This window comes from Erinaceus europaeus, chromosome 8, assembly GCF_950295315.1.
Source record: "Erinaceus europaeus chromosome 8, mEriEur2.1, whole genome shotgun sequence".
Classification (NCBI taxonomy): domain Eukaryota; kingdom Metazoa; phylum Chordata; class Mammalia; order Eulipotyphla; family Erinaceidae; genus Erinaceus; species Erinaceus europaeus.
Window position 1 is genome coordinate 116,757,851 of NC_080169.1, and position 20,403 is coordinate 116,778,253.

At 41.5% G+C, this 20,403-nt stretch overlaps 1 protein-coding gene across 5 annotated transcripts in view; it reads right to left on the reverse strand.

Annotated features, from left to right (window-relative positions):
* The window catches only part of TPK1 (thiamin pyrophosphokinase 1), a 453,436-nt gene that overhangs the window by 73,755 nt on the left and 359,278 nt on the right, over window positions 1-20,403 (reverse strand). Inside the window, exon 9 of one of the 5 annotated variants that reach the window (XM_060196760.1) lies at window positions 9,489-9,529. The exons of the other annotated variants lie outside the window; for them this stretch is intronic. Coding sequence (XP_060052743.1) covers window positions 9,504-9,529 — 26 coding nt within the window. The 3' untranslated portion in view covers window positions 9,489-9,503. Of the gene's footprint in view, window positions 1-9,488; window positions 9,530-20,403 lie in introns of those variants that run through there. 5 annotated transcript variants of the gene reach the window in all.

Below are 20,403 nucleotides of genomic sequence, written 5' to 3' on the forward strand. Positions count from 1 at the left end.
TTACAATGTATACTTCCACAACACACCCACAATCAAACTGCTGTGTCCCCATCCTCCCACCTCCCAAGGATAACCACCATAGTTCTCATAAGTTTTGGAAACAGTTTGCTTTTCTCTCTCTCTCTTTCTTTTCTTTCTTTCTTTCTTTCTTTCTTTCTTTCTTTCTTTCTTTTCCTTTCTTCTGCAAGTTCATGCATATCAGTTCTCTAGATTCGACACGTGAGTGAAATCATCTGGTAACTGTCTTTCATGTCTTTACTTATTTCACTATGCATAATCACCTCCAATTCCAGCCATTTTGTCCCAAAGGCCACAATATCACTTTTTTTTTTAGATTGCAGAGTAGCATTCCATAAAATATATATCGTAACCTCTTGAGCCAGTCATCTGTTGATGAGCATTTAGGCTGCTTCCACTCTATGGCTATCATGAATACTGCAGCTATGAACCTAGGGGCGCATATGTCCCTTCAGATTAGTATTTGAAGGGTGGTATTGGCATAAGGTAATTCCATTTAAATTTGCTTAAGGACTGTCCATACAATCTCCCAAAAGGGTAAAGCCAGGCTCTTGAGCAGGCTGAATTCTACCAGGTAGCTATCATCTCCTGGTTCTCTTATCTGTTCCCCTTCACAAAATTCAATTTGAAAAGAAATATTTCAGTAGTAGCACAGTCCGATGACAGCAAAACTGTTTTGTTGCTGAATATGACAATGTAGCCAAGGTCTGGACACACAGAGCATATATGGTTACACGGAGCCTTGGTTAACTACTGACACCAAATTGGATACATGCAGACAAAAAGCATGGTGGGGAGTTGCATGTTCTGGAGTCCTTGCAATTCCCTGGGTTTAATTACAAGAAGGTGTGAAGCATGTGTTTAGGGGAAGGAGAACAAAAGGTGTTAGCAAGCTCTCTGATACTTCTTTTCCCTCCCCACACTCACACCTGGCACACCCGCACTGCACAATTTTATGAGGTGAAATAAAAATAGCCTTCACTGTGGCCAGAAAGGAGAGGAGAGCACACACTTTGTGTGCATGAGGCCCTGGGTTTCAGCCCTGGCGTTATATATAACCAAAGCAGTGCTCTGGGGAAGGAAGGGACCCGGGGAAGAAGGGAAGAAACTCTTTCTTCTTTTAAATAGAGGGTGAGAGACAGATGGAAGGAGGAGAGACATCAAAGCACTGCTCCACCACTCCTTCAGCTTCCCCTGTGGGGGTGCCCCTGTGTGGTACCCAGGTCCTTAGGCATGTTGAAGTAGGCACTCTACTAAGTGAGCTATCTCCCAGCCCTTATGGAGTCGTTTTTATTGACATCTGTGATAGGCCTCTGTGAGCCTGCAGAGTATCATGGTAACCATTAGGTATTAGGGTCTTTTCAGCAGGGGGAACTTTGCTATGTGGCCAGCATGCTCATTCCTGCCCATTTCTACAGATATCTACAGTTATCTATGCATTCTACTTCCTTCCAGGAATGCTTACATCCTTTCCTCTCCTTCTTGTGTGTTTTTCTCACCTACTCATCTTATCCAACTCTGAAGGCCTGGCTCAACTTAGACCTGAAATGTGAAGGTTGTCCAGATAATGACAGTGATCTGTACCATACACACTTGCTGTGACTTATTTTCTTGAATACAAACAGACATTTCTGATATGCAGAGCTCTTTGACTGTGAATAAAATCTTGTCTCTTCCAGGTGCTTGTGGTCCTTTTCTTTCTTTTAATTTTTTATATTTATTTATTTTCCCTTTTGTTGCCCTTGTGTTTTTTTTTTTAATTGTTGTTGTTACTGATGTCATCGTTGTTAGAGAGGACAGAGAGAAATAGAGAGAGGAGGGGAAGACAGAGAGGGGGAGAGAAAGACCTGCTTCATGGTCCTTTCGTTTTTGATGAGACCAGGATCTCACACATTTATTAGTTCACTGTTTATGGCTACATTTTCAGAGAGAGAGGAAGAGAGAGAGAGAGAGAGAGAAGGGGAGAGGAGAGGAGAGGAGAGGAGAGGAGAGGAGAGGAGGGGAGGGGAGGGGAGGGGAGGGGAGGGGAGGGGAGGGGAGGAGAGGAGAGGAGAGGAGAGGAGAGGAGAGGAGAGGAGAGGAGAGGAGAGGAGAGGAGAGGAGAAGAGAGGAGAGGAGAGGAGAGAAGTGAAGAGAGAAGAGAAGCAAGTGCATCAAAATGTCCCCTAATGCTGCAGCATAATGGTATTGGGCCTCAAGCCAAGACTGTGCACATGGCATTCCAGGCAACCCATCCAGTGCGCTAACTCTCTGGCCTAGCTTGGTGCTCTTGAGTCAGTTCCACAACAGCACAATCCTAGTCAAGGGCATGAAAATGAGTAATATTGAGACTGATGTTTCTTAGAAATAGCATTTCTACATAACAATACAACGCAGTGGGTGGTTGTATTGTTATATGGAAAACTGGGAGATGTGATGCATGCACACACAAAAAAAAGAAATAGCATTTCTAAAAATAACTAATTTGGGAGAAAAAGAAAATCTCTTGTGTTTTCAGTGCTTGCAACTAGGTATGTGTAGATGAGCTATGGAAGACTCATCGAGAAGCGGTGACATTACAGCCAGCTAAGCTAGCACACCAGTTTGTGTATTTAAGATCCAACACCTCTAGTTTTTTTTTTTTTTTCTTTTATCAAACTGTGTCTCTAGACTTTAAAATACTTAGGACATAGACATATCACTAGAACTCATTTAAACACAGTGGAAGTAACTAAAATGGGTTAAGGTATTCCTCAGTAGATAAGCAACATTATCTTAGATAAGCAACATTATCTAGATGAGAATGGGAACTCAAGGTACAGAAAATGCATAAATATCTAGTCTACTAAATATACACCGTTTCTTAGAGGTAGCATACCAAATAAAATATGTAGAAAAACTTGAAAAAAACCCTTTGTTCACATGTTTTGAGATGTGACATTACAGTGAGTTATTCATAAGGATTTCATAATACATTAGTAACTGGGATGCTGGATATTTTGGAAAAGTCATGAAGGCTCAGGAATGCAAATTTTCTCTCCAGCCTTCTTCTTTTGTAATAAATCAATGAGGTGAGCCTTTCTCTTCAGTTCAAGACTTTAGCTCTTCCCTTCTACAATCTCATCCATCATGTCATCCAATATATCTGTGAAACTGTTTATTCTTTCATCAACTGGCTCTGGACTCCAAGTCCTCTGGAGACAGCTATGGTATTTTTCTTTTTCTTTTTTAAATTTATTTTATTTAGTACAAGCAAGCTCCTAATCCTAAATATGAATAGACATGGGTCCGAGATGGGTGGGGTTTATAGTTAATGATATCTATATACCTTTCACATATTTGGGGACTACTCTCTGCCCTTACGCAGCTGTCTAGTCCTATCTTCAATTCTGATACCATCTTCCCAGACAATATTCCTGGCCCATCTGTATGTTAGCTGTTGGGCTCAGTAAGAAAATTAGTAAAGTCTTGGTTCCCTTGGAATATACCTAAAATAGAATTACTAGCTTTTTCCACAGTGGAGACCCCAAATCTCATCTACAATATTCTTGCCTTTAGGTTCCTGATTATTAGACAAATTGTTCTGCTTTATATCTTACTGTTTTTCAGCTACCAAGTTGCAGATGATTTCATGATGCCAACCTGACTTCCCTGGGCATATGACCTCAACAATGTGTCCTAGAACTTCACCTCCCTAAAGCCCTACCCCACTAGGGAAAGACAGAAACAGCCTGGGGGTATGCCAACACCCATGACCAGCAGAGAAGCAATTACAAAAGCCAGACATTCTACCTTCTGTACCCCATAAAGATCTCTGGTACATACTCCCAGAGGAATAAAGAATAAAGGCTCAGGAATGCAAATTTTTCTCTCCAGCCTTTTTCTTTTCTAATAAATCAATGAGGTGAGACTTTCTCTTCAGTTCAAGACTTCAGCTCTTCCCATCTACAGTCTTCCAATGGAGGGGAGGGGATATGGAACTCTGGTGGTGAGAATTGTACTTCTCTTACACTGCAATCTTATCAATCATTATTAAAGCACTCATAAAATTATTTAAATTCTTTTATTTTATATTTGGGGGGAGAGAGAGAGAGAGCAAGCAAAGCACTGCTTAGTCTGGCTTATGCTAGTGCTGGGGATTGAACCTCGGACCTCAGAGCCTCAAGCACCGAAGTTTTCTGCATAACTATTTAAGCTGTCTCCCCAGTCCTGGCATTTCTCATCTCTTTTCTGTGTCTGCCAGCTCAGAGGCCAGTATAAGGTATATGCACATGATAGAAGGGGAAATGGGAGAAGCCTGTTTAATGATTGAGTCGTGTGAACTGTCTGCAAAATAGCTCACCCTAACACCCAACTCACTGGAGGAAGTTTGAGTGCTGGGACAGCTTTCCCTCACTTTCTCTATCTCTCTGCCTATGTCTCTATTTGAAAAAGTCAACCCTGAGTGGTAAAGCCTCAGTGAAGAATAAAGAGAAAGGAATTGTGTCACTTGATAGCCATACTCTTGATGAGCATCACCATATTAATCCATCCACTGTCTTCATCCAGATCCTCATTTAACATTTACTAGAAGTCTTCTGTATGCCAGACACCTTTCTCTATCTTTGGGGAAATTCAAGCAGATAAGGACCAAGATAGAAGGTCCACATGCCTTGATTGAGGTGGTAAGAGGGGAAAAAGTTTTCTTAACATGTGGAAGTTGGCGGGTATTCTGGCAGACAGGGTGATGAGGGTCAGGTAGGAAGGCAGACTGTGGGCTGAAATGCCAAGTGTAGAATGGAGTGGAATTTGGAAAAAAAAAAAAAAAAAAAGCCTGGATGGTAACCTTTCCTTCTGGATGTAACCTTGGCTCAAGACCTATGTTTTATTGGCTCAAAAGCCATGTTGCACTCGGTACTTTCTATACTCAATACTTCTGTGCCTAGCACGAATGATGTAATGTTGGCACTGCACTTCTCATGTTATCAACTCCGCTGACTACTGAGCTGTACATGTCAGAAGACTCTGCTGGGAACAAAAACAGGTAAACTTGCACTCACTTTCTCCACTGATGTTGTCTCCATGTACTTTCTTCCAGCTAGGGATATCACCTCTCCAAATGCCCCTTCAGCAAGTGAAGGCTGACCACTTGACACACAGATTCAATGACAACTGACTTGGAGATAAACTAGAAAGTGTAAGGCAAGAAGTAGTCAGGGAAGGGTACTCAGATGCCCAAGACCATACCATAAAGGCCCCTGCTATCCAGGTGAAGGAGTTTAGATCAGACTTTGCCCATTTGTTTGGAGAACTGGCACCCCACTGCTAATTGAGAGAGAGAGCAGCGAAGTTTGCACAGTTCACTCTGACCATCTTATAATGGAAGGCGTGGAAGTCAGGAGAGACTAATATATGGGATGAGAGAAGAAAGACTTGTAGGGGAGCAAAAATCTACCATCCCCAAATATGACTTTGGTCAAAGTATTCATTTCCTGGAGATCCTGAAGGCAGGATGGAGAGTATTTTTGACATAAAGACCCCTCTGAGAACATCTGCTCTGTGGGGAGGGTGGAGTACTGATACCCTTCAGAGCTTTCTGGTCCAGATCTCAGAAAACATGGGCGTGTATGGGGCAGAACTGGAGCCTGGAGCTGTCTTAATCCGTAATGATAATCCCCTTCTTCATGGAGAAGGTGAAACTTATATTGCTGTCACTGACTTTTTTCATACTTTCTTCTTTCCAAAGTCCTCTGTGCTAGAAGGCTTTTAAAGGGGTGTGGTATAGAGGCCAGGTGATAGGTAGCGCACACTGTTAAGTGTTCGTGTTACCATATGCAAGGACCTGGGTTCCTGGTACCCACTGGCAGGAGGGAGGCATACTGAGCAATAAAGCAGTGATACAGGTCTGTGACTTCCTCTCTTCCTCTCTCCTTCCCTTTTTAATTTCTCTTTGTCCTATCAAATAAAATAAATTATTAAATAAATATTTTTTAAAAAATGAAGGGATAAGGTTTAATATTGGTGGAGATAACTCCTCTGTCCCAGGACTTGAATGCCTGAGGTCCTGGGTTAGATCTGTGTATGCCAGAGCTGAATGGTGGTCTGTTCAGTTTCTTTTTAACAAAAGAAAATAAATAACAGATAAATCTTTAAAAAAATAAAATAAAAAGAGGGTGAGGTGTGAGATCCTGTGAAGAAAGTTACTCAGATATTTCTGGGTCTCTTGCATGTGTAGAGAGATACATATGCTGTTTTTTCTTTACTAATCCTCTTATCAGTCTGTTTGTTTGATCACTCATCTGGCTCTGAGAACTCAGAGTGTATGGTGATTTCTCTCCACCTACACAGACACTACTAGGGCAGCAGTATTAGAATTGGAGATGAGGAGAAAGAGGCTAGCAAATAGGCTAGGGCTAATCTGGAGGTCTAATTATAGCTCTGTCTCTGTAGGTAATCTTTTTCAGATGTAAATCACATACCACTTCTTAGCTGGAAACCCCAGATAGCACTGGGGTTCCCTATTTCTTTTCGAATAAAACACACTCATTTTCCATGTTCGACAAAGATTTCTCCATACCTGCTTCCTTAGCTCATGTAACCATACTCAGATCAACCTCCCTGCCTTCCTCTTAAAAAAATGCAGAGGCCTTTTTCAGGCACCAGGTTTCAGCTGATACCATGATACCAACCTGACTTCCCTGTGCAGATGACCCCACCAATGTGTTCTGGAGCCCTGCTTCCCCAGAGCCCCTCCCCACTAGGGAAAGAAAGAGACAAGGCTAAGAGTATGGATTGACCTGTCAATGCCCATATTCAGTGGGGAAGCAATTACAGAAGCCAGACCTTCCACCTTCTGCACCCCATAATGACCCTGGGTCCATGCTCCCAGAGGGTTAAAGAATAGGGAAGCTATCAAGAAAGGAGATGGGATACAGAGTTCTGGTGGTGGGAACTGTGTGGAATTGTACCCCTCTTATCCTATGGTTCTGTCAGTGTTTCTATTTTATAAAGAAAAATTAAAAAAAAAATTCAGAGACCTTTTCCTCATTTTGTACCTGTTTCCCCCAGGGTCCGAAGCCTTGTTTTCATGGTGAGTGTTTCCTCATTCTTCAAATCTTAGTTCCTCAGAGGATTTTCCATGAGTACCTAACTTAAAGCCACCTTCCTCAGCACTTGTCTACAGTCTTCGTTTGCTCATTACCTACAAGGCACTTATCATAGCATTTTCCTGTCTTGACTGTTGATCATGATTGCATTGACCAATATCTCCACCTGGGTCATGGGAGGCCTAGCATTCTTGAACTTGGTTTCTCTCTTACAGAGCTAATATAGAAATGCTTGGTAGACAGACACTTCATCTATTATATGTGACACTTTATGGATAAATGAGAAATATATATCTGGGTGAAATATCAAGACCGTGAGGAAAAAAATCCACTTCAACCTCCAAATTCCACTTTCAGTCACCTCCCAAATAACTTGCTTAATTCTGAGAAAATATAGAATCCACTCACTCATAGTGTAAGGCCAGAGATATAATTTAAATGGTGACTCAGTATACACATAAGTTCCTCAAGGCAAACCTAGTCCAAACAGAAGAAAAAACACTAGTCTAAGACATATGTATATCATATGGAAACATGTAATATATATGAGCCTGTTATCACACAAAGAAATGTTTGACTTCTTCTATAGTTAATCTGCAAATCTGGTTATACATATATTTTCTTTTTCAAAATTTCTTTAATAGGGGATTAATAGTTTACAGTGGACAGTAAAACACAATAGTTTGTATATGCATAACATTTCCTGGTTTTCCACATAACAATTCAACCTCCACTAGGTCCTCCTCTGCCATCATGTTCCAGAACCTGAATGCTCCCTCCCATTCCAGAGACTTTTACTTTGGTGCAAGGCACCAACTCCAGTCTAGGTTCTGCTTAGTGTTTTCCCTTCTGATCTTGTTTTTCAACTTCTGTCTATGAGTGAGATCATCCCATATTCATCCTTTTGTTCCTTTACAATATGGTCTTCCCCAGTTATTTCCCTGAAGAGGCTTAAGAAAAAGAGGATGGGTAACCAGAGCCCTACCCCACTAGGGGAAGATAGAAAGAGGCTGGGGGTATGGATCAACCTACCAATGCCCATGTTCAGTGGAGAAGCAATTACAGAAGCCAGAACTGCACCCCCCAAAATTATTTTGGTCCATACTCCTGGAGAAGGAGGGAAATGTTAGGGGAAGATGACCAGAGGACACTGTACTCCAATTCCATCAGGACTCAGAGAGAAGTGGAAATAAGAAATTAAGTGTAGGTGTGACTTAAGAAGGACAAGAAGGCAGAACCATAGAAACAAAGGGCAAATGTGTGTGTGTGTGTGTGTGTGTGTGTGTGTGTGTGTTATGTAGTTATATAAATAATAGTCAACTTATATCTGTGACTTTGAGAGAAACACTGCAGTTTCCAGTGGAGGGAATGAGGACCTGTTATTTTGTAATTTTGTAAATAATCAATAAATAGAACAGAAAAAGGGAAAAGAGTATGGCTGGAATAAAACTTCAATATGAAGAAGTTGACACTATGATAAACTAAAATACTAATTTGCTAAGTAGCAGTTGCAAAAATACTATTTCTCATTAATGAAATCAAAATTCAATTTTATAATAGCCTAGACCTTTTTCCTTCGCTTTCTTAAAAAAATCCCTCTCTGTAATATCTGCATCTCACATTGTGGGATGCTTGTAAATCTCTCTAACATTAAGTAATTTCACGTATTAAACTAATCTCTGCATATAAAATAGTATAGAATAGATGCTTCTAAATGTTTACAGAAGGTGGTGCTCTACACCATAAGATAAATAGTAGACAGCAACACATGTGGTATTTATTTCCTCTATGACAAAGAAACTCATCTTTTATGGGAACCAAATTTGTATCAAGAGATAACTGAGGCCCGCACACCACCATGAAGAATAGCTTTCATTTTGGGTTCAATTCAATTTTGACTTCTTTTCTTTTTTATGATACTACCTCTGAAAGTTTAATGGGCACCCCTACCAGAGAACTGTTTGGTTGTTGTTGTTCTTCTGTTTCTTGTGAAGATTCTCAGGTCCTGATCTATAATGGTTTGGCCCAGACACATACACTTGAAAAGGCCCTCAGGAAATCCGAAGGAAGGACAGGAAGGAACGCCCTGTATTTCTTACATTTTTAAAGTGCAATAAAGATATAATTCTTGGCCAATGGAGATGACAGAACAGACTCACATGCCTGAGGCCCTACATTATACCAGAACTGAGCAATGTTCAACTCTATCTATCTATCTGTCTGTCTGTCTATCTATCTATCTATCTAGCTAGCTGTCTAATCTGTCTATTTATCTATCTATCTATCTATCTATCTATCTATCTATCTATCTAATCTATCTGTCTATCTATCTTGGTTATGAAAATAAAAAAATAAAAGTGATTACTGGAACAAATACTTAAATTTTATAGTGTCTTACTGTTTACAGTACGTTGCCATCCATTAGTCCATTATCTGATTTGGTTTTCCTAACAACAGAAAGATAAAAATAGGTATTGACATCCCTTTTTTTGTTTCAGTCATCTTTTGGTTCACTTTGCACTGATATACTCAAATAGAGAGACAGAAAGAGAGAAAAAAAAACCCATAGCACTGAACTTTTTTTTCAGTGTGCTGGGGATCAGGTTTAAACTTGGTTGATGCACATGGCAAAGCAAAGCACTACTCAAGTCATTTATCTTGCTGGCCCTTCACAACCCATTTTAAAGGCAATAACTTGAGATTTCTGGAGGGTAGTCGTCTTTCCATATTAAATCCTCTTACTTGCACAATGCAGGGAGGCTGTCTCATTCACATACTACAAGTATTTAAGAGTCTGATTTTATTCTATCTTTGTGCGAAAATACAGTCAATTAAACAGAACTCTCTCTCTGTCTCTCTCATAGTGATTAAGTTTAGGCAGAAGAGTAAGATACAAGTTCTGGACAGAGTAAAGAAGCAGGCCATGAAACAAATACCAAGTCCAAAACAATTTATGTAGCGTTAACTAGAAAGTCACACACTGCAAGGTTCCTCTTTCAAAGATGTTCAAATGGGCCCAGGTTCAAGCCCCTGGCATCACAAGTGAGAACCATAGCAAAGAGGAAACTTAGTAAGTGGTGAAGCAATGCTCCTTTTCCTGCCCCCCCCGCCCCCAACCCGGCACCATTCATCCTCTATCTACAAACCAGACAAAAACTCTGCTGGGAACAGTGGAAAAAGAATCATAGTGTTTTTGCAAACATGCAGACATTTTTAGTTAATGCAACAATAGTTTTATTTTCTGTACACAGCCGACTCTAAACACCTGTGCATTTTAACTCCCTTGTGGCTGCATTCCTTGTAATGTCCAAGAGAAATGGACTGTGCTGTGTTCAGTCTAGGCTGTAGATGGCACTGCAGCTCCGACAAAGCTTCCTTTGCAAAGGTGCTTCGGGAGCACAATCAAGCACAGCGAAGTGTCACGCTGGATGCTATGAAAACCACATTCACTCTGAAAGCTGAGATCACTTTGCAAATGGCAGGATGCAAGACTAGTCTGTAATTGTGGGAACGACTTTCCTTACAAATGATAAGGTCTCACAAAGGGTGTGAGCAGTGGCAAATAAATCTGTTTATTTCCATCTGTCAGAGGTAAGACCATAATGTCTGTTCCTGAAATGGATAGATGATTCATTAATACACTGATAGGTAATCAGTCATCCCTCTGAGTTCTGGGTCTGATTCAATCAAAAGAATGCTCTGGAGTTTTACTGCCTGACCCAGGAAGTTAAGTGATTTGCAGCAGGGAGGCGGACTGTCTGCTGATGGCAAAGGACCTAGGGGTTAAAGACAGAGGCAGAGCACAGGTATCAGATCTGCCAGTGAGGGAGAGAGGGCACGTCTCTCATCTGATACTGTGAGCTAGACCAACACCTGAAGTATATAAGCTGCAGTATTTACTAAAGAGAAAGGTCAAGGCTTTTGGCCAATCAACTCAGACTTTTATTTTATTTCATATTGATTGATGGATTGATTGACCTTTTTTGCAGGGAGCACTAATAGGCAATGTAATGTAGTTGTAGGAAGGGCAAAATAGGTCAAACTTTGCCACTGGCTCAGACTCTCTTCTTTTACTCTTGAATTACAGTATTTCAATATATATATTTTGGCTCAGTTACTAGGCTAGAAAACATGGCACAGTGGATGAGATGTTCAGTAGTGTTTCTCAGCAGACTGGCCATTTCCTTCCAGGCAGAAACTGAAGCACACAAGTGGGCTGCCAGGTCTAGTAGTTAATTATCATGGTTATCTGAGTGTCAAGAGGAAGATTCTCTCTCTCTCTCTCTCTCTCTCTCTCTCTCTCTGCCTCCAGGGTTATCATCACTGGGGATAGCACACCCAATCCACAGCCCTTTGTAGCAATTTTTTTCTTTTTCATTTTATTGGATAGCACAGAGAAAATGAGAGAGGAGGGGAAGAAAGGGAGGGAGAGAGAAAGACCTGCTTTATCTCTTATGAAGCAGACTCCCTGCAGGTGGGGAGCAAAGGCTCAAATCCAGATTTTTTTTTAAAGTTCACACATTTAAAAATTTTTTTTTTAATTTATTTGTTATTGGATGGAGACAGAGAGAAATTGAGAGAGATGGGGGAGATAGAGAGGAAGAGAGACAGAGAGATGTCTGCAGACCTGCTTCAGCACCTGTGAAGCGACTTCCCTGCAGGTGGGGAGCCGGGGGCTCGAACCAGGATCCTAACTGGTCCTTGCACTTTGCGCCCCGTGCGCTTAACCCACTGCGCTACTGCCCAATTCCCAAACCCAGATTTTTGTTTGGGTCCTTGCACCTCATTCTCTGTGTGCTTAGCCCGGGGTGTGCCACCACCCAGACCCTCTCCTTTTTGTCTTACACCACTAGGGAATGAATCTAAGGACTTGTGCATGTATGGTCATCACTGAGTAAGTTCCTGAGGGTAATTTTTTTATTAAAAAATTTAAAAAAAGACAACTAGTATATTCATGGTCTCTTTGGAATATAATTAAAATAGGACTGCTAACTACCTACAAGACAGAGACTCCCCCCACTTTTTTTTTTAATAAAGTTGTTTTTTTTTTTCCCCCTTTTTGTTGCCCTTGTTGTTTACCCAACTCTCCATATGTACTTTTTCAGCCTTTAGGCTCATGATTAGTCAACAATTTGTTGGGCTTTATATGTTAACTCTTTTTTCAGCCACCAGATGCTACCATGAAGCCAACCAGAATTCCCTGGACAGACAACCCCACCAATGTGTCCTGGATCCCAGCTTCTCCAGAGCCCTGCTCCACTAGGAAAAGAGAGAGACAGGCTGGGAGTATGGATCATCCTGCAACTCCCATGTTAAGCGGGGAAGCAATTACAGATGCCAGACCTTCCACTTTCTGTACCCCACAATGATCCTGGGTCCATGCTCCCAGAGGGGTAAAGAATAGGAAAGCTATCAGGGAAGGGGATGGGATAGGGAGTTCTGGTGGTGGGAATTGTGTGGAGTTGTACCCCTCTTATCCTATGGTTTTTGTCAGTGTTTCCTTTTTATAAATAAAAATTTTAAAAAAATTATTATCTTTATTTATTTATTAGATCTAAGAAACAGTCAGAACTTGAGAGGGAAGGGGGTGATAGAGAGGGAGAGGGACAGAGAGACACCTGCAGCCCTGCTTCACCACTTCTGAAGCTTCCCCCCTGCAGAAGGGGACCAAGGGCTCAAACCTGAGTTCTTATGCACTGTAATGTAAGCACTTAGCCAGGTGCACCACCATCCGGGCCCCTGGATGAATTTTTTTTTTTTTTAATCTTTTAAGGAGAGAAAGGAAAGGAAGAGAAAGGTGACAGAGAAAGGACAGATACCACAGCACCATTCCACCATCCATGGACACTGACTTCACACATGGTAAATTATGCTCTCTAAGAGATGAGAAATCTTACTTGCAAGAGAAGGATTCCCAATGAAAGAAGTTCTTTCTTTAATTAGATAGTTAAAAAAAGAAAGAAAGAAAGAAAGAAAGGAAAGAAAAGAAAGGAAAAGAGAAAAAAAAATCCCCTCAATCTTCATAGTCTAAGCATTGCACAGAAGGAGATAGACCCTTTGGTGAACTCACTTAGCAGATGAACAGGAGGTCCCCTGTGCCATCCAAGTGAGCAGTCTTCTCCCCCCAACCCCATGTCTGTCAGTTAGTCACTTTTAGGAGCTGACAGGGCAGAGATGGGGGTGTGCTTTTTTTCATCCTATCCTTGGAGCTTGTGGATTCAAGTAGTCACTCATCCTTCCCACCCATGTAGCCAATAGACCCTTCATGACAGAAATAAAAACTGCGGGCCAGTGTTTCAGATCTGGATCCAGAGACAGGAGGCTGCAGAAATGATGGCAGTTGAATGACAATCAGGACACAGAAAGAGAGAAGGCAAGGAGGTCATACATCCACACTGATGCACAGCTCCTCCATCCTGACCCTCAGGGCTTGCATTTTTCAATTATCTCCGAGTCAAAGTATTGAAAGAAATCCAGCAAGGACCTCAGGGCTCTCAGAATGCTAGTGGGACAACAGCCTGAATCCAAAGCCCAACAAACAAACCCTCAAAGCAGTGGCATTTCTCTTCCCTCCCTAGATCTCAGGCTTCAGTGGATAGCTAGGAGATTTGTCTTAAAGAATCCCTTTCCGACTTACTTTAAGGTCAGCTATTGGGCACAATAATTTCAATGACTCTTAATACCACAGGAGGAGACACATTTTAATTGAAAAAAAAAAAAAGAAAGAAAAGAAAGGACAAATTTCTGTCCTGATTCAACACTGATTGTTCTGAACTTTTACAGTCAGGCATTACCAAGGGGGAGGAGGCTTGGCTGGTAAAGGACAGTCTAGAGCCTAGGAGAGCAGTTCTCTGCTCTTCTGCCCTCCAGCTAGAAGGATCACCGGAGGCAACTGGTATGAAACCACTTTGATGTCAAGAGCATCAGTTACTTTCCCTCCTTTCATCTTCTTTCTCGGGAAGTATCTGTCTTCCTGTTTTCAAGTATTCAGCTAATCCATGCTATAACAGAATCCTCTGGGGGTGAGTGGGGGGGGGGAGAAAATGTTTCTACGGGATCTATAAAGTGACACAGGAAAAATTACAGCCCAAATGTGGAATGGGATAAAGGTGACAAGTAGGTCACAGTATAAATTCGAAGCTGTCATTTTAAAAAGGAATCTTATTTTTCATTTTGAACATATTTTATTTTTTCCTAATTATTGGATAGAGACAGAGAGAAATTGAGAGGGGGGAGATAGAGAGACACAGACACTTGCTTTATCACTCATGAAGCTTTCCCCCTGCAAGTGGGGACCAGGGGCTTGAATCTGGACCCTTGCATACTGTAATGTGAGTGCTTAACCAGGTGTACTATCGCCTGGTTCCCTATTTTTTTGGATCAGAACACAACGTTTAGCTCTGGACAGTGGTGATGGTAGAGATTAAACCTGGAACCTCTTGCATGCAAGTTAATACTAGAGCTGTATTTTCTTCCCCAGACTAAAAAGGGGCATTCTTAATATGACAGCAAGGTGCATTATTGGAGATAAATAATCATGAAGTTTTTTTTAAAAAAAATCATAGTTATATGGCCATATTACCACAATTAAAAAAATCACAGATCAACAAAATTGGTGGTGATGGTGGAAGAGAGAACTCTCAGATTTTTTTTTTTGGGGGGGGGAGGCAGTTAAACCACTAAGCAAATATTAGTTTTCTGAAATGAAAATTCATTTGATGGCATTTAATCTTCTTGTGGTTATTTCTAGGAAAGCAGATGAATAGTTTTTTTATTATTCTAGGTTGTTGGATAGTATGCCAGCTCCCCCTGGCTTCTGCTTAACCATATGCCTATATAGGGATAGATTTAATCCCATTCAAAGCTTTGGTCTATTTACATAAACCACTTTTACATTTACATAAAGCACTCCCTCCAGGGCATTGGTGGTTCAGTGATAGGATTCTCGCCTGCTCCACCCCCTCTCCTTGTCACACCCTGATCCTCTCCTTGTCACACTCTGATTTTCGACAGTCACTTTTCTCTCCACCCTCTCTATGTCACATCCTGTTTCCACCCTACTTGGCAAGTATATATAAAGACAGCATTGTGAGTTTTAGGGTACTTGAGTTTAGCTTAGCTCGTCTTAGATTGTGCTGCGTCCTGCATGAATAAAGAGATACTGCCTACAGCTCAACCATGAGTCCCTGGTCCTCTGTTATCCGCCTGTGAAGCCAGCCCGGCGAAAACAACATAACCCGTTGAAAACAACACTAGGTAGATGTTTAATTATCAGCACATGTAATAGCAAAAAAAAAGAAAAGAATAAATCTTCTTGCCCAATCACTGGCAAATAATAATTAGTAATAGGCATGGAAACCAACCTTTTCCTGACCACCCCCCCCCAAGATAATGAGAATAAGACCTACAGACTTGCCATGTGGATTAATTCCAGTTAAAGTCAATAAAAGTCCTGCAAGCTGAGGAGAAACTTACTTAACTATTTCAAAGAATGAAAATGCCCCCCCCCCGGGAGTCGGGCTGTAGCGCAGCAGGTTAAGCACAGGTGGGGCAAAGCACAAGGACCGGCATAAGGATCCCGGTTCGAAGCCCGGCTCCCCACCTGCAGGGGAGTCGCTTTACAGGCAGTGAAGCAGGTCTGCAGGTGTCTGTCTTTCTCTCCTCCTCTCTGTCTTCCCCTCCTCTCTCCATTTCTCTCTGTCCTATCCAACAACGACGACAACAACAATAATAATAACTACAACAATAAAACAACAAGGGCAACAAAAGGGAATAAATAAAAATTTTTTAAAAATTAAAAAATTAAAAAAAAAGAAAAAAAAAGAAAATGCCCCCCCCATGTTAAATAAAACATAAGAAGAGTCTTGTCAACAAATGGTGTTGGGAAAATCAAACTGAAATGTGCAAATGAAGCAGGACTACCATCTATCATCCTATAAAATGTCAACTCCATATGCATCAAAAACATAGATATTAGGCCAGAAACTACCAAACATAGAAAAAAAAAAAAACATTGGGAGAACATGTCACGATGTCTGCTTTGGACTTGAGTCCAACAGCAAGGAAAATAAAAACAAAAATAAACCAGTGGGACCATTTCAAACTGAAAAGCTTATGCACAGCAGAGGAAACCATTACCAAAATAAAAAATAATAAAACAAATAAAAAACAAACAAAACACACACTAAAGAGTAGGGGAAGATCTTTCCATGTCATACATCAGATAAAAGGCTAATAACTACAATTTAAAAGAACTCACTAAACTCAGCAGCAATAACCACATTAAAAAATATATTCAAAATGGAAAGAGCACAAGGACCAGCATTAAGAATCCCGGTTCGAGCCCCCGGCTCCCCACCTGCAGGGGGGTCGATTCACAGGCGGTAAAGCAGGTCTGCAGGTGTCTATCCTTCTCTCCCCCTCTCTGTCTTCCCCTCCTCTCTCCATTTCTCTCTGTCCTATCCAACAATGATGATGACATCAAAAACAACAATAATAACTACAACAACAACAACAAAAAAAAGAAAGGACAGACACAAGCACTGCTGAGGATGTGGGGGGGAAAAGGACCCCCTTTACACTGCTGCTGGGAATGTAAATTAGTCCAACCCCTGTGGAAAAACAGTCTGGAGATTTCTCAGAACATTAGACATGGACCTACACTGTGACAAAGTCATTTATCTTCAGGAGATTTATCCAAAGAAATCAAAAACCCCTATATGAAGAATCTTTCACATATGTACACCTATGCTTATAGCTACAGTTAGGAACAGTTGAATCCTGAAAGCAACTCAGATGCCCAAGGACAGAGGAATGACTTAGAACCTGGTGGTGTTCTCCTTAACTGCTACAGATGATAAGGCCATTGCTTCCATTTGGATGGCTCTTGATGTTATCATGTTAAGTGAGATAAGGACAAGCACTGAATGTTCTTACCTATAGGTAGAACTTGAAAAACAAGGAAAGAATGAGAACATATAAGGTGAAACTTGGGCTGGGGGTGGCATATTGCACCAAAGCAAAGAACTGTAGGGGAAGAAGGTGGAAAGGGTGTTATATACTTCTGCGCTAGAGCAAGATCATGGAAGGAGGCCTTGTGGTGGCGATGAGGGTGACAGTGTTTTTCAAACACCTATCATGGGAGGATAAGATACTGTACCCATGTGTCCACAACTGCACTACGTAAAACATGAACCTTCCCTGTCCAATAAAATTATTTGAAAAAATTGAATGAAAATTTAGTGCACAATCCATAGCTGGAATTTTTACCAGAAACACCCTTTCTGCTGGGGAAACCTATCTATTTGGCAGGGTAAACCTCTAGTTAGAGAGCATCTAATCCTTGCCGTGTGAATTAGCCTGCTCTCAAGAGTCCCTCTTCTTCTCTTGAAGCCATGGGGGGGGGGGTCCCACTCTTCTTTTTATTTTTTATTAATATCTTTATTTAAAACCAGAAATTGAGAGGGAAGGGTGGGATAGACAGAAAGAGAGACAGAGAGACATCTGCAGCACTACTTCACCACTCATGAAGCTTTCCTCCTGCAGGTGGGGACCAGGGACTTGAACCTGGGTCCTTGTGCACTGTAACTTGTGTGCTCAGTCAGGTCCACTACCACCTGGCCCCCCGGGGGTCTCACTCTTTATTCCTACAGCTGCTTGCTTCCTATCTCCCTTTTATTCTTCTTTCTTCCCTCCTTCTCCCCATGTAAATGGGTGTGCATGCATGAGCTCACAAATTAATTAAGGTGGTGAGTCTCTCAGTGGATAGTTATTTCTTTACCTGCAGTCACAGGAACATATAGTATAAACTAAGACCAGCAGTGTGAGACACTAATAAGAGCTCCATGTGAATAGGGTCTCCCCCACCCCCCAAGACTGCTAACGTACAGAAATAGGTGTCCCCTTTTACAGAATCTTACCAGATGCGGTCCTCTGTTCTGTTATCGACACCAACACTTTCCAAAACCTGAGCTTTCATCACTTATCATGTCACAGATAAGCTGCAGAGTTAGGGAATCACTAGATCTGTGTACAAAGAGCAGGGCCTCATTGAAAAATGTTCCAAGAACCCAGTGGAGAATTCTGAGGGAATCTCTGGGTTGTGTGGAATCACATGAGAGCAATGGTTTGGAGGCTCAGGGGCCAGAGGAAGCAGCATAATGGTTCTGTAAAAGGCTTTCATGCCTGAGGCTCTGAGGTCCCAGGTTCAATCATCAGCACCATCATCAAACAGAACTAAGCAGGGCTTTGGTGTCTCTTCCTATCTCTCTCTTATCTTTATCTATTTTTTTTCAAATAATTTTTTTCAGAATTTGTTTTGTTTCCTGAATCAATAAATACTATACAAAGCAATGTAAAAATTGCTACCATTTTTTTCTACCCCTCCCCACCTGGGTACAGTCCCCTGGGCCACCTAAGGGTTTTCCCTCCAGATTTGGTCCAGCAAAATGAGGTTGAGTGACATCATATAGCCACACTAGCTCCATTTTCAGAGGGATTCAGCTGGGGTGGGAGAGCCTCTGGTTACCTTAGGGAAGTGGATTAGTGTTTTTGGGAGGAGACAGGTCCTGGGGCAAGAGCCTATCCCAAAGAAAAGGGTGTTTAAAATGTCCACAGTTTCCTTTTTTGCCTCAAAAAGTGACATTCATTCAAAGAAAAAAAAAAAAAAGAAAAAAAGTGACAAGATGTTCATCCTTGGCTCCCTTCCCTCCCCCCTCCTGCTCCTTTTGAGAACCTCAAGGTTTGAAGCCTGGCTGGAGCTAGGTAGCAGGACAGCCCCTCTTATATTATCTTTATCTTATCTCTCTTATCTTTCTATCCATAACTCTATTCATATCTTTCTCTTCTCTATCTTTCTATTTATACATCGCATTAAAATAAAATGAATATAAATAAGCAAATAAATTTAACATAAGGACTCAGCATGACTAAAGGTCCTATGGCAGGGAACTGAGCTAAGAATGATCTTAATTTTAGGGGTCTTTTCTACCCTTCCCCATCTTATGTCTGCATTGTAGGAGTAAGGCAGGGACTCGGCAGCAGAAGTCAGCTTAGATAGCAATATAGTTTTTTTTTTCTTTCTCTTTTAATTCCTCTCTTTCTTGCTTGCTACCAGTGTTATATCTGGGGCTCTGTGCCTGCGTGACTCCACTGCTCCTGGGAGTTATTATTATTATTATTATTTTTAATGGAGGGTGATAGGAAGAGAGAGGTAGAGACAGACACCACAGTATTATTCCAGGGGCCATGACACTTTCCTGCAGGTGTTCCCATGGCGTGACCAGGGGCTCACACCTGACTCTAAACATGATAGCGTGTGCATTTTACTAGGTGAACCACTACCTGAACACTGAAATGTAGTCTTTTTTAACCTTCACCCCACAATCTAGCACTCGTACACAACAGTCTTAGGCTAATTAAGGGGTGCACCCTGGGTAAAACCTTCCTGGATTTCAAAAGCACTTCAAAAGGCTGCAAAGAAGGTAATAATAATAATAATAATGATTAAAGTCCTGGGGCCGGGTGGTGGTGCATCTGGTTGAGTGCACCTGTTGCAATGTGCAAGGAGCTGGGTTCAAACCCTTGATCCCCACCTGCAGGGGTAAAACTTTGCAAGTGGTGGAGCAGCGTTGCAGGTGTTCTTTCTCTCTTTCTCTCTATCTCCCACCCCCTTTTTTTTTCTCAATCACTGTCTCTATCAAATAAATAAAATATAAAAACAAAAGAAAGAGGGCAGGGGGAGATAGCATAATGGTTATGCAAACAGACTCTCATGCCTGAGACTCCTAAATCTCAGGTTCAATCCCCCGCACCACCATAAGCCAGAGCTGAGCAGTGCTCTGGTGTTTTTTTTCTCTCTCTCTCTGCATTTCTCTCAAAAATAAAATAAAATAAATATTTTTTTGAAAAAGAAACAAGTAATATGCTTCTGTTTTTTTGAAAAAAAAAAGAAGGAAAGAAAACTCCTGGGCTATATATAGGCTAATTTAACTAGAGAGTCATCAGACAACAAGTTCTCTGCAAAGTTTTCTTCAAACCTATGTTGCAAAATTCTCCCTTTAGCAGCCCTGGGGACTCTGAGGTCTAGATGAGGGGGGTGAAGGTGGTAGGTGAGTGCTGAGTACCTGGCTTCTGGAGTCAGCTCATCAAACACAAACTCAGCAATTGCTCAAAGGCTCTGTGACCCTGGCAGGAAAGTAACTACTCTCTCTACCTGTTTCTCAGTCTGTAAAATGACACTTGACACCGGGAGTTAATTTACAGAGAGGAGACTACTGTCACATAAGGAAGCACGAAGTAATCACTGGGTATTTACAAGTTA